The following is a 26,607-nucleotide window of genomic DNA, read 5'->3' as shown; positions in this document are numbered from 1 at the left end:
GGAAGGCCGGTCTCTGCATAATCTATTTTTTTCCCTCATGAACACACTGCAGCCAAATATAATCTGAATCTGGCTAAGATGGAGGGAAAATCAGGGTTCAGATCAGACACAGGGAGACTTCTGAAATGGCTAAGGCTGACTCACTTGTGGGATTTCTTCATGTTGGCGCCATCGGGACCCTCTCCACAGTCGTAGGCCTGGATGGTGAAGGTGTGCTCCTTCTGCAGCTCGCAGTCCAGCTTGTCCTTGGCCCTGATAACCCCCTCGCCAGTGGACTTGTCCAGCACCACTGCCTCGAAAGGGACATTCTGCCCGTGGATTCTGAAGCCGCAAATCTCACCTGAACACGTTAAGAGTCAAAAGAGACTTTGCTCAGAACTGCTGACGACAGCAAGTGAAATCTGAATTTCAAATGAGAAAAAAAAAAAACTGTTAACTACAAAACAAATTAATTCACGCAAAAAAAAACAAACAAAACGTCAGCCACAGGTTTTGGGAGCCGGGGAGTTGTAGATTGGGGTGCGTGGAGTCTGTGGAGGAAGCCCAAACGCACTGTCATATGGGTGAGTAGTTGGGGGGAGTTGGGAGAGGGTGTGGGACATTTAGTATCAGTAGACAGAGTGTATTTTCCAAGCCACTTGAAAACATTGCATCCAGTCATGCAGGCAGAAACTGAAAATATGTGAACAGGCATTTCACAGGAGTACTTAAAATATTAGAAATCAAAGTCACAAAACCAAGCTCAAAAAGTGATTATGTAAAGCACAGTAAGATCAGTAATGTCTGTAATGAGTAAAATTACAACCTATCTTACGAGAGATACAATAAATAACATAAATAAAAGAACTCAAAACAAAATGTAAATTCTTAACAATAGTAGGGCTGGACCCGAATATCCGAATATTCGTTCGCTACGGCTGTATCCGGATAATAATTTTGATATCCGAATATTCACCCCTCCCCGGTCGGACGTTACCGGACGGAAAGAATATGCGGCGCTACTGTCTTCCCTCCGCCATCGACCCACATCGGCTCATCCCGTCCTGTGATCACATAAAAATATACACATATGTCTATGTGATCACTCCCTCCTTCCCCCAGACGAAAATATTCGGAGACGTCTCTTCCCTTCGCCTTTGGCCCACTTCGGCTCATCCCGTCGTGTTCGGCTCATCTCGGCTCACCCATTCGTGTTTTTTACCACCACTCGAATGGCCGGGTGGCTGCCGACTCTGACGTCACGCTTCATTTCGTTGCATAAACGCAAGACAAGATACTGAAGACCTCTGCTGTTTGGGAATTCTTCAGTTTAACTGACGACAAAACAAAGGCAAAATTTGGACCCGGGAGACCAGACGAACGGATCCGAATACTCGGGCCGTCTCCGCCACAAGCCCGCCCCGTCGGACGTTAAGGGGCAGAACGAATATTCGGATATTCGTCTTTAATAGGGCCCGAATATTCAGAGGCCAGAAACTACTATTCGGGCCAGCCCTAAACAATAGAGAGCACTGTGATAAGGTGATACAGCACCAATTCAGCCATCAAAACCCTAAAAGGTCTGTGAAAGAAAAAAAAATCTCAGTTTCAATGGTTTTCACATTTAAATAAAGTCTTCCTGTGTAATTTTGCCTCTCACCCATAAACTACTGCAAAAATTCATCCAAACAAAATCATAAAATCATAGAGAACTAAACCAGTACGATAACAGTATTCAAAGAAAAAAGTACTGGATGAGAACTGGGGTTAGAAATATCAACTTGCTTGACATCCACATCAAATGACAACTGCAGCCATGCTAATGGTAAGGATTAGTGGTGGAGAATTAACTCAAGAGATCCACTGAGGCAAAGATGCAACAACAGAAACTTTGCAGCATAGAGAGTTTGCATTAGTTAACAATCTCAGCAATCTCGTTCGAAGACTTCAATGTCAGAAAAGTACACAGGAGTCACTGTAACTGTATGAATCTCGTCAAAAAGAGGCACCGTGAGCGTGCTTGGTGTCTTAAAAACGTTCTAATTTTTTTTAGAACATTCATTCTCTTTTTAAAACCAATTCTAGTATCAATTTCTGCTCCAATTCAGCTCCACAAATGTCAAGAGAATATGAGATCATTGTATGTGGGCTTTGAGATTTGACTTTGTTGTTGAATGTGTAAAAAAATTGCTTTAGTCGTCCATGTTTTTTAATTGGAAAGATTAGATTAGACAAAGTGACTGAGAACTCCTGTTATTAAGCAGCTTTCTGTTTCCTGGCGACAGCTGAAAAACTGTTAGGGTCTGCAAACTGCAATGGATGTCTCATGCACAGATATTTCTAAGAACAGTCAGCCCCACATCACACTTTTCATCCAGCTGTCGGAAGTCCAAAAAATTCAGGGTGAGAAAAACGCAAGGTCGAGAAAAACCAAATGGGGAAATCACAGAGCATGGCAGAAGTTTCTGTGTCAAAGTGTGGATGCTGTTTTTTTTGCGTTAGTGGGTTAATAGTAACAAATAAGCACAAGGCAGAAGAAAGAGCCCAAGATCACCTTCTTCAGTGAGGGTCACCTCAAAACTCTCTACAAGGAAGGGAGAGAAGATAAACCCAGATCAGTTAAAGAAGGGTTAAAAGTTCAGAAAACAGAGGACAGGAAGGAAACATACGCTTACAATACCACCATTAGAAAAGCTTCTGCCAGTTGAAAAAAAAAAAAGGAAAGACTTAAACATTTATGAGACGCCGGCTGTGTCTTTGCAGTTTTATTAATGCCGCAGCAAATGTTGCTACTGAAATGACACCACATCCAATTAAATCCAACAAAACTCTCCCTTTCAATGGCAGCCATTCATCTTACTTTCTTAACACATCACACTTGTGTTTTGTGGAAACTAAACTGTGAATGAAAATACTTTAACGGACAAAAAAAGTGGTTGAAAATGATGGAAGTCTTTTTCTGCTGCTGACAGTTTTACATCCTTTTCACGGCCTCCGGTGGGTTTGACTTGATCACTTTGTTTTCACCTAGTGAACAATTAGCAATGGATTTCACATTAGAAAGGGTAAGCGGGAATAGCTAAAGGATGGATTTCACATTGGGAGCTGCTGTTAAGGCCCATTATGCAGTGGGTGTCACAGCCTGTGTCCTCAATCGCTCTAATGATCTGCTCAAACAAGGGCTTTAGGAGTTCCTTAGCTTATAAATTAGTCCCAGCTCAGGTCAAATTAGCCATCATAGTCATTTAACTGCTGGTTCTAAGCAGACAAATTAAATGATAATCTGAATAGTCACTGAATATCAAAATGCTAACTCATTTGCAGGAATTTTGTTGCAGAAAGTTGTAGAGAACATTGTAGGGATTCAGATAGTAAAGGGGCACCATGACAAAGTCTTCTGTGACACTCAATGACCATTGACTACCATGCATGCAATAAGTCTGGCACTCTTACATTCCAATAATATATATAACATCCTCCTTTGTGACCTGTATCAGATGCCTGTGCCGTAAAGTAGTAATATCCGCACAAACAGATGCCCAGTGTGCACAGTATATATGAAAAAAATCATCAATCATTGATTGATAATTATGCATTTATTGAGAAAGTTTTCAAATTTAGGACCTATGTGACAGCAAACATAAACAAATAACCCAAAATTCCCTTGGTCCGTCCTGACATGCCAAAATCCAAATGGCAAAAATGAAATAAAACACATTTTCAGGACACATTGTTGATTAATAATGACTGGGTTAGCCCTCTTGTTGTCCTTACCAAAAAATGTTGTTGCCTTGTCTGAAAAAAGTCCAAAAATTCAGAAAAAAATACCCCAAATTTATATAAAAATTTGCAAAATCTTCAGGAAGAAAATTCCTGAAAAGTTTCCCTCAGACGTTTAATTTTTTTAAATAAAAAATCCCCAAATTTGACAGTGAAATTCACTGGATTTTGGTTGAATTTTGTCTGAATGTTCTTATACATTGATTTTAATTTGTTTTTTTCCCACCGAAAAATGTTTAAAAACCTCCTAAAAAAAGGTTGAAAATGTGGAAGTTTTCACTGTGAAAATATATTTTTCTTTTCCACACTTTTAAAACTTTAAAACGGGTCAATTTGACCCACAGGACGACAGGAGGGTTAAAGTCCAAACACGCTAGAGCCTTCTCCTCCCTATAGCAGAATGATAACGAGCTGCAGCTATTCTGATCTGCAGGATGGTCAAACTATACGAGATGATAGAATCAAGGATGTTTTCATATTTTACTCTCCCACCTTGTCAATTATTCCTCAGGGAATCCAACAAAACGGTCTGATGGGCAAATCATTCCGGCTTTGTGTTTGTCTTCTGTGTTGGAACGCAGTCATCCATGAACACTGAACTCATTTTCAAGGGCCTCGGTTTCAACCGTTTCAGATCCAATCACCACAGAGATGTGCACAACTAAAGTCCACCAGTCTGATGGACACACTAACTCAGAGTGACCCGTCATTCATGGTACACATTCACCTGTTCACACTGATCTGACTTAAGAGCTTGTGCTTCGGCCTCTGAATGGCCGGTGGGTCAGCTTTACAGTGCCCCCTGTTTGTTGGCACAGATGGAGCGACTGGAAGGAGGCTTGCATGACAGAGCGGGTCACCCCTGCTGCCACGTGAAGCCAGGCTGCTTGCTCTGGCTTCAGAAGAGCTCGTTCACAGGGACACACAGTCCGTTCGTGAAACCCTCATCAAAAGAGGAGCCCCAGCTGAAAGGAGTCGAGCACCGAGCTCTGCATTCAGCGCTAATTTACTGTGAAAGGAGACAAACGTCACGCAGAGAATGGGCATATCATTCAACTCCCGGCCCTCCTGTTGAGACTGTCAACCTTAAAAACTGCCAAACCAATCAGCACATAAGTTTGTGAGGAAAATGACATCTCCTCTGGTCGGCACGTGGATGCTAAAGCCTCACATTCTAAATTGGGAGAAGTAATCTGAGATTAAAATGGTCATATGAAGTCTAGTGCGAGCACTGAGTGTGAAGAGAGCAGCAGACAAAAGATCACACGACTCATGCGATGTGAAATGGTGGGAAATCATTTCCAGTGCTGTGGTGCTTTGAATCCAGGCCAAAGTCAATCCTGATGTGATTAAAACCCCCAGAGCTAATGCTGCCTTGGTGCGTAATTGCGCCTCTCCAGTGGGAGGGAAAAAAAACATGAAAAAGTATTTTGATCTGAATATCAAACAGGCCAATCTGGAGGATATGGTAGCCAGCTGTATGTCAGTATGACAGGCAAGTCATTAAAATCTTATGCGCAAAATCCCTTTGAGGCACACAAATGTGCTACCAGAAGTTATTCAGCAGTGAACAAAGTAAGAAAATAAGATTTGACAGTTGGCGTCTTCATCGCTACTGAGTCACTGATCATTTGATTTGAGTAACTGATCATAATTACTTTTGGATATAGCCTTTATCACAGAAACAATTAAGAGTTATACATAATAACACACCCTGCAGTGAAGGACCGTCTCATACATTAACCATGGCATCGTCTAGATTTCAAAGCATGATGCTTAGAGGATATTAGAGTTTGTAGTTCTATGTTAAAGCTCGTGTAAAGGAAATCCAGAGATCATACATGTCTGAATTCATCAAAAATGCAGTGAAAAGACTGTGAGCTATTTAGAACTGCATTGAGGAGTTTGACTATTAAACAGTTTGCGGTTACTCCACCAAGTAAAACGGCGTTCTGTGACGATCGGCATACGTTTGTTTGTCAATCTGTGAATCTGTCTGTTAGCAACATTAACCAAAAACAGACTAACAGACACATTAATGGAGAGCTGAGACTCACAGCTAACACTTGCCTCTTTAGTTAGTTTTACAAACTTTCGTTGAGACAACTGCAATTAAAAGCTGCTTAAGTAACAGGATCTGAACTATCTCCTTCCTCAGCCTTCATCCTTCCATCTTATAGACATTAGGTTAGGTGCCATTACAACAATATTCTGTATCTACAGTTTCATACTTCACATCTAACCTGTTTAGTTCAGTTAAAACAAACTCTGATCTGTTTGTGTTGGTCATTTGGGCTGGTGTGAAAACTGTCAATCAGTGTTTTCAGCTGACACTCCCTCGACATATCAGATCAGAAAATACCGCTTATTGTTTTACAAATATGAAACTTGGTTTAATAAGGTTGGCCATTTTTTCCAATCACTTAGATTTGACTAAGCATGGTATGAGGAACTCAGACTTTAAGTACAGCTTTCCATCTATTTCATTTACAGGAATAACGAATTCAGTTTATAAATAATACATTGCCAAACAGATCATGTGTCTTAAAAGGCGCAGATCAGTGTCCTTGAAATGTCTGAGATATAAATTATTCATGCAGATCCTCTGCATCCATCATGTGTTACACAGTCTCAATGGGTACAGAGTAATTCGTATGTTTTCTCTTTCATTTATTGTGAAACAGCCAGTACAGTGAAGGAACAGCAGCAGCAGCATTTCATTTTCTCTCTCACCTGCATAGCGTAGAGGAGCATCTTTGTCCAGAGCAATTAGAGGAGGGTCCAGAAGAACTTTGTCATCATTTTCCGTTACGATCCCGTGATACGTCGTCTCGATCCATGGTTTGTGTTTATTGACTATGAGAAACAGAGGGAGAGAAAATGTCTGCAATGAATACCTCTATAAATATAATTTCTGTCCTGAGACGACACGTCAAGATAAGCAACTCCTTCTTCTCTCAACAGCACTAAACAGCAATTTTCATGGTTTTTTCTGCGTTTTTAATGATCTCCTTTCATTTGTGTTTGCTCAAATAGCTGGTCTGACTTTTATCTTCCTCCCTCCGATACAGCTTAAATGCATTTTTAATGAGGTTTTGAATGCTTTTAGTGTTATTTTTAGAAGCACTGCACAAAATGAAGGGATCACCTACTACCAGAACAGGCAACCATGAGCCAAGCAGGATCAAGAACGTGCGTCGTTTCACAGGGAACAAAATGAGCTGGTGTGACATTTAGAGGCTTAAAAACCACGTCTGATGAATCATTCTTCATCTTAAATTTACAACGTTCGGATAATATACTGTTTAACATATCCAGAGAACTAGATAAACATGATCGCATGATTATTTTATGATAGTGCATTCTATCTTTCTTTGAGAGTTTTATCACAGCAATGATAGAGAACTCGATGTTATGATTTTCCGGCCAGCTTGAGGAGCAGTAGCTGGGGTGTTTACAGCTCTGCATGGCCGTCTAATCAGCCTGGGAAGCATCCCAGCTGCAGACAGGACTCTGCTGTAGCTGTGGATTGCAGAAAAAGCTGCAGCTAGTGACATATTTGGGCCAGTGTGGAAAAAAACAGCGTAGATGCAGGGGATATAAAGCTCTCTTACGCCAATATGTGCCCACTCTAGGACAGGAGGAGACGGTGGCATTCCTGTGCTACTGATCTGCAAAAGTGAAGCTAACTCTGGCTGACAGTACGCTGTGGGGGACAGATACACTGAGAGAGGTGGCTGGACCAGACACTGCACGAAATCCAAGTTTGCCCAGCTAACTCTGGCTACATTATCAAACTATTGTTTCAATTCAGGCACAAAGTCACATTAAAAAAAACATCGTTTAATTGTATTTTTGACAACAAGCATTATGTAGTATCTTATAAAGTACTGAAGAATGGCAGTGCAGTGATCCAGTGCATGTAAATATGTGATCAGACATGCTGCCTCTGCCCCAACTCACCCAAGCCCTAGTTCTTTTTAAGGTCGATTTTAATGTAAACAATCTGATAAAGTCAATACGCCCAGACCGTGCATTCAAGCTAATGCCAACAATGCACTGCTGCAAAAGCCTAAACAACAATGGCATGAAATCACTGACCACAGCAGAGCAATGTGAGAGTCTATCTGGTGTTAAAGGGATGGTTTGGTTCCTTTGAGGCGAGGCCGTATGAGGTACTGCCTAATAGTCGTTCTATTACTTACAGTAGATGGCAGTCGGCATGCCCCAGTTTGGAGAAGCAGGAAGGAGTGTCGACATGGAGGCTAATCAGTGAACTAGGGTGGATGAGGCTTTGCAACAAAACCTGTTTCTGTCCTGACGTTGACAAAAATTTCGAAGGAGTTGCTCAGCTCTTGTTTGTCTGTTATTATGTGATTTTTTTTTCAGATCCACATTGTTGTGTTAACACGCCAAAGTCAGATAACAGTAGACGAGCAGCTTCAGTTAAAATCAATGTCTTTGTCAGCTGTTGCTATGAAGAGAGTGATGTAAAGTGGTGAAAATATTCTAAACACAACCTACGCCTGAACAGATAGAGATTAATAGACGGCGAAAATAGATTTTGCTGCTGACCCAGTACACTGCACTTCACTCCTGTATCGGCTGGGTGTGCCGACCACCACCTACTGAGAGTTAAACACTTACTATAGATAAGTACCTCATGCAAACCCACGTCAAACAACCTGAACTATCCCTTCAGCAACAGTTTTAATCATTTGTAAGACAGAATAATATTTTGCCAGTGGCTATTTGGGAGCTTTTGTTTGGATTCATTGATTTAAATGCTACATTTAGGCAGTCTGGAAATAAAGTAATAAGACATAAAGCTGGTATACACTCTAAACAAGTAGGTGAAAAAACAATGACCTGCTTCTGAAGTTTTTTCCACCAAAAATTAAACCACTGCAGGACAAAGGCTGCACTGCTGACCTTCTTAAATAGAACGCCTCCAACAGCTTGGTTTGTTAATATAAGGTCCATTTTGTTATGTGTCCACTGAAAGCCTCGTTTTAAAAGGTAGTATTACTTTGTGTTTGCATTTGAGCACAATTACAAACATATATTCATATTGTCAGTCAGGTCATGAAATGAATCAGCCAATTACTTAAATATGCATATACTCCCGTGTGATAACTGCATGAGGCTAGCTCTCCATCAGCTGTCATACTACAAACTGTTGTTCAAATGAATTAAATGAAATTGGCAAAGAGGTACATGACTAGAAAATGCTGTAAGCAGCTTCTTGACTTAGTGAAGCACATCCTTCATCCCACGTTTATCCAATTAACAGTGCGTAATAACACACTCTGCGCACGACGTTCATCTCGAAAGGCAACATTATTTCAATAGACAGAAGATTTATCACTGCGTCTCTGCTGCAAAAGGCTGTTGCTGTTCAAGTATCTGCTGAGGCTGCCAAACAGAAATGTTGCTGGCACATGTGGCCTTGTATTACGTCCACAATTCTGCAACTGGCTGTATTATGAAGTCTGAAAAATTAATGCCATATACTCACCATTTAATACATAAAAGTAAAAAAAAAAATTACATAAAAAGCAGATTTCTACAAATGTGTGTTGTTAAAAGACGGCTTCGACAATACAGCCACAATAAATGGCAGTAATGCAATTTTCCCTCTATGAGTCTTTATAGTTAAATCCTAATTACAATATGTTGTGCAGAGGAATTAAATCCTCAGTCGCTTTATGCTACAGAAGAGTCAACATCACACATTCATCATCCGACTAATGGAAAGACGTTCGGCAACACAGTCTGCGCTCCAATTATATTATGAGCTTCAAATAGTACCCAGACGAAAAGAAAAAGCCCACAAAAGCATAAATACATGATGCAGATGTTTTCAGATGACATTAAATGTCAGTCTGCCAAATCCAATCTCAGCGAAGCAAATTACTTGCGTTTGTGTCATCATATAATTTAGTTTAATTCTCAGTGATTACGTAATCAGTGAAATTAATTACATGCTACTTGCACAAGGTTGGTATGATGTGGGCATCGTAATGAATCAGGAGCAAAACCCAGAAAAGAGTTCTGTTCTTACAGAGATGGTCTCACACTGAAGATGAAATCTGTCACAATGCACGAACAATTAACATTGCAACGGCTGCAGCATTAGAAATACGGCATTAGGTTACAATTGCTAGCTCCTTGTCAAAAACATGATTGAGAGCTATTTGCTTGTCTTAGCAGGGAGTGTTACTATTGTGACTTCATTTATTGTACATACTTTTAGAGGCACTTTCATTGCAAATTATTATAAATCTGACAGTAGAGAGACAACAAGATAATCAGGGGAGAATGATGGACCTGAGCTGTTGTTCTGATTGCTTAGCAAGGACAGAAATGCAGCACGATTATTAAAACTGGACAGGTGCTTATGCTACATTTGGCAGAAGAATTTAAAGATTATTGCAACACTGATTCAAAAAGTTCAACTCCTCAAAAGGGGACTTCACAGGGAAGGTTTCACTGATTCAAACACAAATGTTGGGAAGCTACGTGAAGGCCTCATATCACTTTACAGTCACGGGTAATCTGGTCCTGCATGTGCAGAGCCTAATTCCAAACAGTCGATGTGCTTGCCAGTAATTTGCAATTGATCACGCCCAATAAATCGTCTTTGCTAAGCATCTCTTGACCCCAAGTGCCGTGAACTTCTTTAGACAGATTGCCGGGCCAGACTACTACAATAATCTGCTTTAGCTTGCACAGAATCACAGCTACTGTTAGCTAGGTCACATGTGGGCCTCACATTTATCCACGAGTCTTTCATGGCATTCAGCGCTGAGATGCACAGAACCAGCACCAGTCATGAATGGCACAACATCAAACGGTATCCTCAAAGATCCTGCGTGTTTATGGAAAACATCTCAACCTAATTATAAGCGATAACCACAGATAAACTAACCATGACAGCTGCCTGATGGAGACATTCCTGTCTGGTTTAAATGCTATTTCTCTTGATTTAAAAAGCAAAATGCCCATTTGTGTGGCATGAATCTCCACCTTGACCAATGGGAAATCTTTAAAGAGCTTTACTTTTCACAGTCTGCACTCCATCTTCCACAAACAAGCACACTAACTAAATGCCTGCTCACACAGCTAAAACTGAAAACGGTGTTTGGTCAGGCAACTCCGTCACGGCCAAGAAAGTTTGTGAAGTGAAGCCAAGCAAAGTCTGACAAACAAGAGCAACTCCCAACAACGGTCTGAGATTGGCAGCACAGACCGTCTCAAACTAGAGTGAATGCAGATACGCTCACAGATGGCAAGCTGTGGAGAAATGTGACACATCCAAGTGTAGGTATGAGGACAGAAGACTCAGACCTGGAAGGCCTTAGACAAACTCGGAAGCAAACTGCACCGTTGCAGTGCACTGCTGGTGAAATCAAAGCCCCGTTCATTCACAGCCACCTCCTGTGGCATGAAATCTAAAACATTATTTTATTCAAAGCATGAAATTCGGATATACATTGCGTGAAATTGCCAACAAAGCCCTTATGGCAAGATATCTTTATCATCGAGTCTGCAGCGAATGGAGAGAACATTTGTTGTTCAGTGACTTGTTCAGAGAGAATATTACACACAGGGCAACAAAAACATGATGTGAACAAACTTAGATACAACATTTTTGGATACTGTGCCATTTGTTACAAACAAGGAGTAAGAAAAGGAGTGTGTGTGTGTTGTCAGGGCGGGACTAGAGGTTTTAAGAGAGGAGGCTTTAGGATTTAGGATTGAGGAATGAGTCTAAGAGGGGTTTGCTGCTGCAGCACAGAGGATATTTAGCCTGGAGGGCTGCCATTTTCTTAATTTAACTTAATTAGAGAACCAATCCGTCTCAGAGAATGCATACTCACTACAGCACAGTTATAACCTGCCGGCTCAGCCCCTCGCTCACATCAAAGAGGAAAATTCAACAGAAAGCTGCCACTTAGGGCTGGACCCGAATATCCAGAATATCCGAATATTCGTTCGCAATGGCGGTATAAGGATATTAATTTTGGTATCCGAATATTCACCCATCCCACCCCCCGGACGTTACGGGGCGGAACGAATATTCGGATATTCGTCTTTAATAGGGCCAAAATATCCGGAGACCAGAAACCCCTATTCGGGCCAGCCCTACTGCGAGTCGACCATTTCTAAAGAGTGATCAACATTAAACTGACACACTGACATAATCTCTTATCATAGGAACTGTTGAGTAAAAGGAGTCTCATGTGTCACAAGTTGCTAAATGAAATTAAAAACTGTATGAAATGTCATTTTGTAATAAATAGTGACAAATGCTTATTACAAGACCTCAAAAATATTCAGTTTAACTCACATAAAAGCACATTTCAAAATCTAGGATGAACATCTATCGCAATAAATGACTTGTAGAGTAATTTCATCTTTTTTTCTGTGCTGATCCCACAATAAATAGTAAAATTAATCGTAATTACTAATTCTCCATGTGGGCCAAAGTTGTTCCAAGTCAAAATGCGCATTGACCTGTCTGGAAAATATTGCTTTCAAAGAAGATTTCAAAGTAAACAGTGAGCAGAGCACAATATTTCTGTGAGAATTTGTCTCTATATACAGAATATAACAGCTGATTTGAAAGACAAAGCTTTTATAGCGATTTTATGAGGCCTTGAGTGGCAAACAAGTCATTAACCTCATTTAATGCATCTTATTTAAGTCTGACTGCAGAGTAATGAACAGAAAAATAAAAGTCAAGACAGCCTCACAGACAGTGAAAAATACAGTACCGCCCCTCACAATCCTATTCATAGCTGAGAAAAATCATTGGCTTCAAAATAAATATTACATGGAGAGTTGGGATATAACTGCAAAGATATAACAGGCACAATCTTTGTCTCTTGCTAAATAATTCAGCTTATCCAGACAGCGTCATCCCCTGCCGATACTCACAAAATGACCTTGATGACAAAACACGCAACGTTGTCGTTTTTAAAAAAGCATATATCTCCAGAATACAACAACAAATGAAAACTATTGTATTCTTTATCCAGCACCAGAGAAACAATAAGCCCCAGTGTGGCAGACGCAGGAAAAATCAAATCCTTTAAGACGCCTTTGAGAAACGAATGTGTCGGAAGCTGGGGACAAACACACATATGAAGCAGCTGCTATACGTGCGCAGATGGGTGGGCTGCTGGACGCACTTAGAGCCTGGCAACGCAGCAACACGGCCTGGTATGCAATCCTGCTGCACGGCAAATAAAGCCAATGACATTTAATCCAATAATGGGTTGCGTCTATTTCATTCACTGACAAGGTCAAGCAATAAGCAAGACATCAGACAAAGCAATGAAGCCGAGCTAAAACGAGCCGCCGCCAGGTTTGTATATATGCAGGGAAGAGGATGAAACTAGGATGCAAAGATGCACCGCCAACACCTGGAATCTGTTTTTTGAGACGTCCAAATTGTGAGTAGAGGCAGAAGTCAAGATTATTTTGAGAGAGCCGGGTTAAAGCAGCTGACTTCTGTTGTTTTAAATCATTTGCTGATCAGCTCCGTCCACTATTTTGAACCAGGCGTTGAACTAAATTAAGAAAGAATGGTTTATTCCCGCTCTCTGAAATGCCAAAAAAAAATAAAAATCACGCGCGGCTGTGAAATCATGTTGAGTAACTGTGATGTCGGTAATCAATACAACAGTCAGGATCACTGACACCGCAAACCTTATGATGAGACCAGGATAGCCAGTACTTATTTCCACATCAGTCGCTCACAAGCATCGCCTGAACTTTTAGTCCGTGGAGAATGCAACGTGTTTAAGCAGAAAGAAGAGCCCTCTTTGATATAAAACCTTCTGTTGTCCAGTGTGATTACCACTCCAGCTTTTGTGCGTGCCTTGCAACTGAAACAAAAGGTTCTATACAGTAAAGGCTTAATGGGCCTCAGATCTTTGCATAGAAACGGCGTTTTTCTGTGGATTTTCTCTTAAATCTGACTCAAATCAACAACACAGAACTTTGAGACAATCTTTCAGGATTCACAAATTTTCCGTGGATTCACATATTGAACAGCATGACGCCACCACTGACTTCTTTCACAAACCTCAAGAGAATGGGGTAACATATTGACCATTCACAGGGACACAAAGACAAAGCCCCATTATGGTTGCCTAGCGCTTTTATTGAAGCCTAACCTATACAGTTTGACCTATTAACCGTGATGAAACACTTCCTGTGAGGGTGTAAGAGCCACAATAGGTTCTGGTAATCCTGAGATTCAATAGGCCGCCCTGTGCACTCGCTCTACATCCATGGCACCGCTGGGGCGTCTCTTCCGCACAGAGGGGGAATATAATCTCGCTACATCCCCAACACTGATATGACAGTAACCCCAAGCCTAAGACACATTTCCCTAAGCCAGAATAAAGGATATCTTGATCTTGAGCACATGGCAAAAGTGGAAAACGCGTCCAGTTACTGTACAAACCTCATCTCTGCTAGTGATTGAACCAAATAAAATGCAACCAAACAATCCACACACTGCTGTTCAAGCTGTGCAGTCAGAGAAAAGCGGCACAGCTGTCCAGATCGTAGCAGAAACGTAGCAGCAGATGATCAGCCTGTAATTATCAGATGAAACCTCCTAATGCCTGGGAACCTCTGAGGACTTGTTGTGTAATGATGATGTTGCCGTCACGTGTCAGGCCTGTGACGTGCTGCGGAGCTCTGCTTCATCGATTTAACTCATATTTTACATGTGATGGCCAGCAGCCTGCGGGCCTTCACCGTCTTTGATTACATGCAAATGTGAAGCTCCACTACACTTTATATGAGGCTGGTCAGTCACCGCTGAGCAACACGGAGCTCTGTACTGCAGTAATAATTCACACACCAGTTTGTACCCATCACTGCTATTTGAGATTTCATATTAGATTTTAGGACATGGTAAAAAAAAAAAAAAACAACTCTGCTACTCAACTACCAACCTGTCGGCTGCAAAGCTAAATGTAAAATGTCTGCATTTTGCATATTTTACACAACATACCAAGCAGCTGGTGCATGCGGTTTGATGGAATACACTGAATACTCAGTTAACGCTCTAGAGCAAATGTTTGATTACCAACAATTATGAATAAATTAAAATTAGCAGTAAAAACACACCAATCACAAGCAACAAAAGCGGCAGCACGGTCACCAAGCAGAGTGTGCAGACTGTCGTCTTGTTGTTGTTTGAGACTAAATAAAGCCACACTGTTGCCGGGTTGTTGATATCTGTCCCAATAGCTGCAGTCGTACGCTGAAGGAAGAAGAGGAGGACGAAGGAGGGAGTGCCTGCACTCAGGCAATAGTCAGGCCTTGAGGTGTTTCCAGGGAGAAAATTCTGAACAGCTTAGACTATGGAAACAAAAATACTGAATATATTCTAAATACACCATTTAAACCCACTGCCTTAGCACATCAGCAGTATGCAATTTCAGCTTTGCACTAATTTATAACTATTGAATAATTCTGCGTTTCTTGTAGATAGGTGTGCTTTCAACAACAACCAAAAGGTGCCTTCAAGGCGGTTTAGTACAAGGCAGCTTTGAGCTGTGTTTAAACCTCCTGTTGTCTTTATTTACAGGCACCAAAAAAAATAAATAAATAAATAAAAAATACTCCAAATTTCAGAAAATTTGCAAAATATTCAGGAAGAAAATTCTAATAATTCCTTAAAATTTTCCCTTAAAAATCCCCCAAATTTGGCAAGAAAATTCTTGTAAATATTTTCAAAAAATGAGTAAAAATCTTCCCCAAAAAATCCTAAAAATATCTGAAATGATTACATATATATATCACTAAAACTTATAATATTTCCTTTAAGAACATTCACATAAAAATCAACCAAAATCCAGTGATTGGTTGATTTTTTTGTGAATGTTCTTAAAGAAACATTTTTAACATTTCTTTTTTACACCAAAAAATGTTCAAAGATTTCCCAAAAATGTTGAAAATGTGGACATCAGAAGTTTCTCGGTGAAAATATATTTTTTTCCACATTTTCAAACTTTAAAACGGGTCAATTTTGACCTGCAGGACGACATGAGGGTAAAGTCAGATCCAGCAGAGACAAACAGAAGCTGCAGAGAAAAAGGTGAAGGTATGAGATGCATGCAAATCTGAGTGAAGGAATGACTTCAATTATGCTGGTAAGTGGTTCTCCTAACTCCGTGTACTAGGAATAATCAATGAACAATCTGCTCACCGTCTGAAACAGTGGGCACACTTCTGTGTTTGTCTTGCCCTACAAGCTCCTGAGCTTGTTGACGCAACTCACTTCCATCACAGACTGGGGACTGTTCTCAGAAGCCCCGAGACCCTCAAAGGAAGTCCAGACCTCAGGGGCCTTCGCTCCCTAAACACAGGGGAGCCTCTCAGTTTCCTCGCCAGGCAGCAGCATTTGTTTGTCCTCTACGCACTCGCAACCGCCCGACAGAGCGAACACACCCTGGACGGCCGTAGCGTCTCTCTGAAGAGGGGGTTGGGAGCCGCAGAGTCTTGAACGCAACTCAATCACCTCTCTGTGTGAGCAGCACAAAAGGGCCAGTGAGAGCGACAAAAAAAGCGAGAGTGAGACGGACGGAGCTGTGCACATGCGCTCGGGTGAAGCTGACCTGCGGCAGGTGAAGTGTTCTCTGGTTACCTGTTTCCCAAGGAACCTGAATCTTAATGTGAACACGCCCGAATGCCAACAGCTCTGCAGTGGCTTTTTTTTTTTTCCTTCTCTCCTGGAAGCAGTTAGACTCAGGGGAGGAGGTAACGCAGCCAGATGAGCTGCAGATATGAGCTGAATTAAAAACTGTAAGCTCTGGTTTTTATTACGCTTTGCCCACAGAAATAACACTGTGGGGTATCATTCACCAGTGGCTATTACTTTAACCCTCCTGTTGTTCTCATTTACAGGCACCAAAAAATATTGTTTCCTCATCTGAAAAAAATCCAAAAATTCAGAAAAAAAAAAAATCCCCAAATTTCTGAAAATTTGCAAAACCTTCAGGAAGAAATTTCCAATAATTCCTTCAAAGTTTCCCTGAAAATTTTGATTTAAAAAAATCCTCCAAATTTGGCAAGAAAATTATTTCAAGTTATAAATTAATTTGCATTTTTTTTCCTGCAAATGGCTTCCAATATCTTGTAAGGATGGTATATTTGACAGTGACCAAAGTAAGTCTTGGATGAATAAATTCAGAAATTCCAGCACATTTTAACCCTCCTTTCATCTTCATTTACAAGCACTAAAAAATATGGTTTCCCTGTCTGAAAAAAAAATCAAAAATTCAGCAAAAAAAATCCACAAATTTTTAAAAAGAATTGCAAAACCTTCAGGAAGAAAATTCCAATAATTCCTTGAAAGTTTTATTATTAAAAAAATCCCTCAAATTTAGCAAGAAAACTCTTGTAAATATTTTCAAAAAATTAGTAAAATCTTCCAAAAAAAATCCTTAAAATATCTAAAGTGATTACATATATCATTAAAACTTCTAATATTTTCTTTAAGAACATTCACAAAAAAAGTCTTTTTTGTGAATGTTCTTAAGAAACTTCTTTTAATATTTCTTTTTTTTCCACCAAAAAAAATGTTCAAAAATTTCTCAAAAATGTTAAAAATTCCCGACATCAGAAGTTTCACCGTGAAAATATTTTTTTCTCCACATTTTCAAAGTTTAAAACGGGTCAATTTGACCCGCAGGATGACAAGGGTTAAGAACGATGGCATTCAGTTTCAATTATGGCATTTCATTGCGGTAAAAGGGCATTTATTCTGTTGTTTTTTTGCATACTAGGGTGGTTAATTGCAATATTATTGTCAAAAGCAGGAAAATTGTACAAAACTCAATCAACACGAATGCAGGCTCCTTTCTAGGTGGTGCGACACAACTCCTTACTCATTTGGCCAACTTAATATTCACAACTGAATGACCCATTCTTGACAGTTCACTGACTCCATTCAACCTCGTAAAGGCCCCAACGAGAGGAGAAGTCACCGCCGACCCAAACTGAGTCCAGTGTTCTCATGGCCTGAGTGGCAAACTACCAACTGGAAAACGCTCCAACATCTTAGCACTTTCAGGGGGATTATCTCATATACACATTCTTGAGGAGCTTGAGCTGTGATCCTTCGAACAGTGACTGCACTGTGACGCGCTCAGTCGACATGCCAAACCCCGGCGTCTGGGCCTAAAAGCTTATTGTTCCTCTGAGAAATGTCTGAATAAATACCGAGAAAATGTAAGAGTAAACTTTTAGGAGCAGGGCTTCTGTGCAGGGCAAGTAAACAGTTATTCAGGGCAACGCAGGGTAACATGTCAGCGGTTCTTATGGGACTCCACAGAGGCAGCGTGGAGTTTTTTAATCCCGTTTTCTTGCAACAATCAGCGCTTAAGTAATAATATCTCAAAAAACACACATTACATGTGAGTGAAATCTGGTGTAGGCCATGACCCAAATGACTGGGTTCCACTGTGGACTGCACCACCAGGCAGACAGGAACACCGTGACTCTTAAATCCTGCATCACGGGGTATAAAGGCATACTTTTCCCCCCAGACTGCCCACATTGTACCATTTTATCCATGAAAACATTTGTTCAAGCATGAACTGTTGGGTATAAATTCAGCAATTTTAGAGTTTTCTCATCATGATCACAATTTTTCCACTCGTATTTTCATCTAAGCATATCGGACAAAAGTTATCCATTTGGTTTTAACTTGTTTCACGCTGTTTTTCCTGCAAATGGCTTCCCATATCTTGTAAGGACGGTACATTTGGCAGTGACTGACGTAACTCGAGGATGAATAAATTTAGAAATTCCAGCACATTTTAACCCTCTTGTCGTCCTCATTTACAGGCACCAAGAAATATTGTTTCCTTGTCTGAAAAAAATCCAAAAATTCAGGGAAAAAAATCCTCCAATTTCTGAAAATTAGCAAAATCTTCAGGAAGAAAATTCCAATAATTCCTTAAAGGTTTTAGTATTAAAAAAATCCCCAAAATTTGGCAAGAAAATTCTTGTAAATATTTTTTTTAAAAAATGAGTATACATCTTCCAAAAAAATCCGAAAAATATCTAAAGTGATTACATGTATATCAGTAAAACTTGTAATATTTTCTATAAGAACATTCACACAAAAAATCTCTGGATTTTGGTTGATTTTTTTGTGAATGTTCTTAAAATTTCTTTTTTTTCACCAAAATATGTTCTAAGATTTCCCAAAAATGTTGAAAATGTGGAAATCAGAAGTTTCACCATGTAAATATTTTTTTCACATTTTCAAACTAAAACGGATCAATTTTGACCCGCAGGATGACACGAGGGTTAAAACAACTACTTAGCTGTGGTATGACAGTGTAACAGCATCTTTTCCTCCCTCAGTTTTAATACTGAAAGTTCCACAAAATTTAAAGCCCTGCTAATCCCGAGGTCTATAAGAATCATGTCTGGGTGACGCAGCAAAGGTTCACGCTGTCTGAGTCACTTTTAGTTGAATGTGTCTGATGTTAAAGCCAGTGATGTGACGCTGTGGAATACACAGAGCAGATCACTAAAACATCAAATGGCTTCCATCAGCGCCTGACACACTCATGACAGCTGACATCTTCCATATCATTTGAAAAGCTGATCAAGACCTGACATGTTCAAAGAGGAACAAGGTGAACCGTTGGGAGACATTTTAGAAGCACCTCCATCGCTACAACATCACGTTTTCTGTCACGAGCTGCAGTCGTGTCGATATTCGATTCGGTTATTTCTAAGGGAGAAACAAGTCTGTAAACCAACGCTGAATAATGCCACACAACAGCGCTACTTGAGCTGTAACGAAAAAGGCGAACAAAGCGGTCATTGTCAGCTGTGTGCATCCACATGCTTGACGTTTGCCATAACATTACAAGATGGCATACGTCACACAGATCATTGGCAGCTTGAAGGCTTAAAATGGGCGTAAATGAGATTGTCTGCAGCACACACAAAACGTGAACGTGTTTATTTCTTCGGTGTCAACCGGGGCACTGATGGAAGTCATCCTTCACTTCAGTTTCCTGGAAGCTCCAATCAACTGTAACCTGGCAATAGCCAGATTAATAATTGTGTAGTACTTGATAGTACTCCACAATATCAATCTGGGACCGCTCCATGTAAATCCGTTTGAAGGAAAGAGGCACGGATTGGACAATGCAACAGTATGTCCCGCCTCTGACAGGTTTGTTTTTAGCCAATCACGCAAACTTTAATATGTCGTCACAACGAGCAGAGCCAATTGGTAGATTAAACTCTTACCAAAACCCGTAGGTAAAAAAGCACAAACATCTTTACCATCCAGAAATGCGCAAAGTGCCTCTCGTTCTTCCTTCAAAGAAGCGATAGGAGATTCAGCTAAAACTGACTTAATAGCAGCATCTACACGAACGTTGTCCTCCGTTGCCATGTTTGTTTTGATCTACTGGCGCTTGGTGTCGTCTTCATACCCGGATATCCCGCCCCACACACGAATACTGCTGCGTGATTGGCCGCGAACCAACTTGGTGCTGTACGAAAAGTGAAGGCGGGAGCGGAGCAAGATGGTTTCTTGAGAGATTTGTGAACTCACAAATATCGCGAGAAATCAACTTGCTGGCAAGGTTAAATCAACTGACCTATTTGGGGCGACAGAGCTTCATAAGCTGGGCAAAAGGTTTCAACCGATATTGGTTTTTGAAGTGGTGCTGCTTCAGCTTAATGTGGAAGAAGACTTCAATTAAGCCTGTAGACTACAGGATTAGACATAAACATTAGGGCTGGGCGATATGACGATAGACATCGTCTGGACGATAGAAAATGTCTATTGTTTTATGTGAAGATTCTATCGTTTATATCGCAGTGTTGCAAAACACACTTTATGGCAGTATTTTACATCACCGACGTGCCTTACGGCAAGCCCAGGCACGTGGCTAAAACAAACAGCTATGGAGGAAGATGGTAGACTCGACTCAGAAGAACAATCTAAACAACAAGATAACGAACAACCAGCTCAAACCGACGAGCTTGTACCTAAAACTTGTAGGTAAAAAGAGGGGGAACTTCAGTCATATGGCGGTGGTTTGGATTTAAAAAGACCGACAAGGATCAGACTACCGTACTTTGTAAGGTATGCCGCTGCCCGGTCCCAACAACAGACTCGAACACGAGTAATTGTTTTTATCACCTGAAAAATCGCCCAGCCCTAATAAACATGATCAATTTGTGGATTCAATGACATATATTTGATGGCTTTTAAGAAAATCCGAATCACCTAGAATAGTTTAAAGCACACAAGACATTTTGTTTGCAATTTTAAGTCACGTTGGGCTTAAAATACCAATTAATGTGTCAATAATTTTAATTGACAACTTTGGTTGGTTGCTTGGTCAGAAAATATTATATATGTGTTTCTTAAAGGACAAAATGATGTCCTCAAATGTCTCCAGAACCAGAAAGAAATAAAAAAATATGCAAGTTTAACAAGCTAAAATCTGACAACTGTGACTTTTTTTTTCTTGAAAAATGACTCAAACCGACTAATCGGTTATCAAAAAAGCTACAGAATACTTTAATAGCTGATACCTAACTGATTAATCCATTAATTTTTGCAGCTTTGCCATAAAAACCTAAAACAAACCAAATATTTCATTGAGATCGTTATTAAGGAGCTTTCTTAGAGGTGTGCCACTTGCCTGGCCGATGATTCTATTTAAAATAAAGAAATATGTTGCTGTGACTTAACTGACATGTAATTTTCTGTGAATCAATGTAAAGCTTCTCCAGGAAAGAGGAGGAGGAACCTCTAACGCCTGACATGTAATATGTCCCAGTCGTGTGAGGGGAGCGCATACGTTAACTCTGCACCGCACAAAGCAGGGCATCCAATTTGTTCGACTAGAATTACTTAATTCAGTGATGAATGAGCCAAGAAACTTCCCAGCGGCCAGCTTTTCCTTTGTCTGACTGTGTGCACTGAGGAAGCTCATGCGTCTCGGCGGCTCTAATGTTGGACTCCAGAACATGGGGACACCCAGCAGCTGCTCACGGTAAGAAAGAAAGAAAGAAATGTCACGAGTGAGACCTTTAAAACAAGCAACCGACACCGTAATGAAGATATCCAGCCATGGAGCAGCAGACAATGAAAGCAAAGAATTGAAAATCTGCAACGCTTTGAAGTTTCAGCAGCACTGCTGGAGATGATCTGTGTTTACCAAAGCTTTGCTGGTGTTGTAATAATCATACAGTCGAGGTAAGGATTCAACACATCCATTGAGGTGTGTCGATTGGTAGCCACATCATCACTGATAAATGTTTGAGTGTCGCTGAAAACCACACCATCCTTTGTGCTTGTAAATTCACCTGAACGTATTGATCTCAATCTGTTTCCGTAGCAAACATCCAAACCAGACGATTCAAGAACCACTTCAGGGGGGAAAAAAACCCACAATAATAGTATCTGGGTTCCTCATTTGCTGCGAGATGGTGGGTAACAAGAAAAGATCAACAATACGCCACAAAAACACAGAGCCGGAGTGGTGCAGGGTGACAGGAGGCGGTGCACGAAATAACCGAGTAACCTTTGGTTTAATAAAAGATAAGCCCTCGCCAAGATGGTCATTTCACAGGTTTGCTTTGCTGATAAGAGCAGGAACAACAGCAGGTGCACTTTGTACACAACACGAGACATCACACTCACACAGCACCCAGGACAAACTGCTGCAGGCTATTTATTTTTACTTTCGATTGATGAAAAACAGTTACTGCTTGATATGCATACCTATAGCTCTTGCCTAGTCCTCACACTGTTCACAGAATGGGTGTAACGTGAAAAGACAACAACAGACGGGCCTCCAGCGGTTGTGATGTGACCCCTTACTAACACGCACCTGCCTTTTCACACACCCAGGAGCTCAGCGTGGACTGAGTGAAACACGGTGTACAAATTCATGCAGCGGATGGTGATGGTGTCCATATCTAAGCAGGGAGCTGCTGCTGTAAGGAGGGAGGTGGACCGCCCTGCAGCAAATAAAGCCATGTTTCTCCTCACTGTGTCCATGGGTGACGTTGCAAAAGACAGCAGATGCACTTTCAGTTCTTGTTCTCATCAGCACCTACTGAGAGGCTTTTTGCATTTATTTAAAAAAAAAAATACAACTTAAGCCTGTGATCACAGTAGGACATCAATTTTTAAATCCACCGACAAAAACAGGGACATGTGAAGAGGATCTGCAATGCGTAGCCAAGCAAGCTCCATCCTGGTGCGACCACAGTGGTGCCAAAGCCAAGTATTAAGGCCTGCTAATGGAGGAATAAACCTGTGTGGTTTAATTACACTGAGAGTTAAAAAATAAATAAATCAAAGGGGATAAAGAAACACATTTTATCCATTCATGTGCGTTCAAATATATTTTAAAAAAACAGGCATAGTACAGGGAGTACGAGGGAAGTAAGGAGAAACTCTGCAGCAGAGGGAGAGGCGTGTTTTTAATCCGAATAAAACAGGACTAGACTAGAGGAGACCAAAAATAGAACCGATGCGGATGACAGAAGGGGGTCGTTTCGCAGATTTTACATTGTCTCCTCAAGTGGCTGACTTTGTCAGATTAAACGTGACACACGGGCAATAACCACACTTGGAATCTGGAGTTTAATTCAGCGCTGAAGTGCCGCAGAACACCGCCGGGTGCACTTGCTACCCGGCGGGATACTTCGCCACATCCCTCCGCTGCGGCTTCGGAGCTGACCATCCCCTGAACAGGTTCCTGAACATCCCCTCAGGACCGCTCAGCCCCGGCTAACCTTTCTTCTTTATAACCTTCAGACGTCTGGAGGCGACACTGAGAGCCGTTTTCACCTCGAGTTTAACCAGTTTAAGCTGCACAAAGGCACCAGTGTGAACAACGGGACACAACGGGACGCAAATCCCAGCTTAGTTACCTTTAGCTGCCTCGACCGCGCACAACAGTCCGAGGACCAGTCCGACAACGGATGCAAATCGTTTATTCCCTCGGAACCGCATCCCGACTTCGAGTTCAACCGACGGCGAAGTCCGAGTCAGCCTTTTTATTTTGCTCCCTCGTCAGCCGGGCAGAGTGTTTCTCTCAGCAGAAGAATAAAATCCAGGAGATGAGTGTCGGTTACCACGGTAGCTCTAAGATGGCCGTCGCCGCCGCTCTGCTCTTCAATCAGCGCTTCTCTCGCAGTTTTGCAGCGCGACGCATTCAAGGACCGTCGGAAAATCTGAGAGAGGCACGTCCAGGCGCACTGAAACACGAGACTCCTAATTCCTGTGTGGCACAGGACATGTTAAGGTCTCCTGTTAGGTTGCGGGTCAAATTGGCCCATTTTAAAGTGAAACAAAGCTTTTTGATTTTTTTTTCTGAATGAAACTAATAAGTGTAAACAACATATAAAATGGTTCATTTCACATACTGGCAACTCTGAGCAGAATAGAGTAAAATATCCTTTATTAGTCCCATAAGGGGAGATTTGCAATGTCACAGTAAGAGAAAATCAAGAGAAGCGATGTCTTGTGTTAATTTGTCAACATCACTCAATAAACAGGAAAAAAAAATCTAAATAGAAAATACATTTGTTTAAAAATCAATGTCACGTAAAACTAATGTATTTTATATGTCGGTCTTTCTAATGTACATTACATTAAGGACTCCTGTCAATACTAGTGCAATGTCCAATACATATATAATATTCAAGTTCTTGTGCAATACCTTTATGTGAAATATTGTAATTTAAACAATATTCTAATTGATTACCCTGGTTTAAGTAAATTTATGTCTTTTTTTGCACAGTACTTTGTTTACACTTTTACACAGTATGTCTTGTCCTGATACTTCCTATACTTGTAGCATTTCTTGTTTAGAATTCTCAGATTTAGATTTGTTTATTTATTATTCTACTGTCTGCTGTTGTTGCTAGGTACTGCTAGTCAAATTTCTTGCGCGTACTCACTTGACAATAGAGGCTTTTCTGATTCTGACTCTGATTAAAACTAGATTTAACATACTTTTTTTGAAAAACGAGTAAGTTATCCTCATTGAACCACAATCTGTGAGAGGTAAAGAACACAATCGTACTAAATACTGATAGAAATGACTTGTGATGGAGTAAATAACGAGATAAAAACAATGTTTATTGTGAATGTGACATGTAAATAATGAATCACAACGCAACACTATTGTACATTTTTTTGGGAACAATGGCAATAAAGGCGAATAAAGGCTTCTATTCTTCTTATCTTGTCTTATCTTAACTTGTCAACAGTATTGTCAGAATGAAACAGTGGTATTGTGATTACACAACATTTATCCTGTTCAAACCTGTATATTGTCTCTTATTTCAAACAGCCTAAAGGACACAGTGTCTTCATATTGAGCGTTTTTGTGTGTCCCAATCACAATGCAAAAGAAATTCTCAAATCATAGATGTAGTAAAGACTAGAATGTATCAAATATTACCCCATAATATCACACACCTGTTTATAATTCATCCCATGAACGTCATCAACCTACCTAAGATCGTGTACAGTTCTATTGGAAATGCATTTTTTTTAGTGTGGATAAACCTAATTTATCATTTAATGAATGTTATTTTATTTACATCTTAAGCTTTTAGTGATGCTGTGGATTAACTAACATGAGCAATGAAGCTTGGCGGCCATAAAACTACATATTATATACAACAAAAGAACCTAAAGCCTCATACTCTTTATCATTATGCATCCTTTTGTCACTCATGACATGTTTTATGTGACATGTAAGCAAAATAGCCTTAAAAATGACATTTTACTTCATGGTTCCCGTATGGAAACAAGTCTGTATTTGCAGCTACCTTTTATATGTCAGCAGGTTTATGCTGATTGTGTTTTAAATTTTGGTGATTTAGTGCAGTTTTGCGTATAAAATACACATCTCAAGATTAATGCATTCAACCAAATGACCTTGAAGTTGTGCTACAGCAAAGAAAAACTTTTCCAGGGAGGGAAGTTTAGTTAATCAGAACCCAGCAGCTCGTTTGTGCCCCATGGCAGGTTAATCCAGGAATGCATGGGAGGGCAATTATGTTGTCTTTCAGCCCAATAAGACATCAAATGCCAAAAATAAACACGATTGTATCCTCATTCAAACAACTTTAAGCATTTAAATTTCTGATCTAAAAAGTGCACAGATAAACTGATGGTTCAAATTGAAGCAATGAAAACTCAAACCTTCCCCTCCATCAGTCTAAAGAAATCCCACTGCAGGTGTCTCCTGAAACAACACATAAAAAGAACATTTTGTGCTGATTAAATAAAGGCACATGGTCCAACTTTTGTGTTTGTGCACAAGATCTCAGAGGCAACATAAAGCGAGAAGTCTGCACATGTTCACCAGCATCAGTGTTCTGCTCTGGCTCTTGATTCTGGTGAGGATTCAAACAAAAACTGGGCTTTAACGGGACATTTCGAGTCCAAAATAGCTCTCATTTTTTGGAAAATGACATTTTCTGTAACTGTTTATTGACCGTCTTATATAATTTGCTAAAGAATTTCTGTTCACAACAAGCAGTGCAGAATGTCTGATGTTAAGCTGAACAGAATTTATGTGTATTTCTTCTGTTTATTTTTATTTTTTTTTTAGTGGTATTTCTTACTTTTTTTTTGCACTACCCCCTTTGCTGCTGCATCAATACAAATCTCTCCATTAATAAAGGCTTATTTTATTGCATTGTATTTTATTGTAGCATCTAATTTGTGACAGGTGCAGACATTGGAAGAATTTACGCTTGCAAAATAATTTTAAAATATAAATTAACATCCTTTAG

The 26,607-nt window shown here is 40.3% G+C and overlaps 1 protein-coding gene across 2 annotated transcripts in view; it reads right to left on the bottom strand.

Annotated features, from left to right (window-relative positions):
- clstn1 (calsyntenin 1) overlaps nucleotides 1-23,999 on the bottom strand; it is a 46,243-nt gene extending 22,244 nt beyond the window's left edge. Inside the window, exons 1-4 of one of the 2 annotated variants that reach the window (XM_022206759.2) lie at nucleotides 23,725-23,999; nucleotides 6,493-6,615; nucleotides 2,534-2,563; nucleotides 145-340 (exon numbers count right to left, since the gene is read on the bottom strand). In XM_022206759.2, the coding sequence (XP_022062451.1) occupies nucleotides 145-340; nucleotides 2,534-2,563; nucleotides 6,493-6,615; nucleotides 23,725-23,806 (431 nt within the window). In that variant the 5' untranslated portion in view covers nucleotides 23,807-23,999. The remainder of the gene's footprint in view (nucleotides 1-144; nucleotides 341-2,533; nucleotides 2,564-6,492; nucleotides 6,616-23,724) is intronic. The other variant, XM_022206768.2, reaches the window with a different exon arrangement.
- Nucleotides 24,000-26,607: the final 2,608 nt, after the last annotated feature.

This window comes from Acanthochromis polyacanthus, chromosome 6 (genome assembly GCF_021347895.1).
Source record: "Acanthochromis polyacanthus isolate Apoly-LR-REF ecotype Palm Island chromosome 6, KAUST_Apoly_ChrSc, whole genome shotgun sequence".
Lineage (NCBI taxonomy): Eukaryota > Metazoa > Chordata > Actinopteri > Pomacentridae > Acanthochromis > Acanthochromis polyacanthus.
This window is presented reverse-complemented; position numbering and strand designations above follow the sequence as displayed.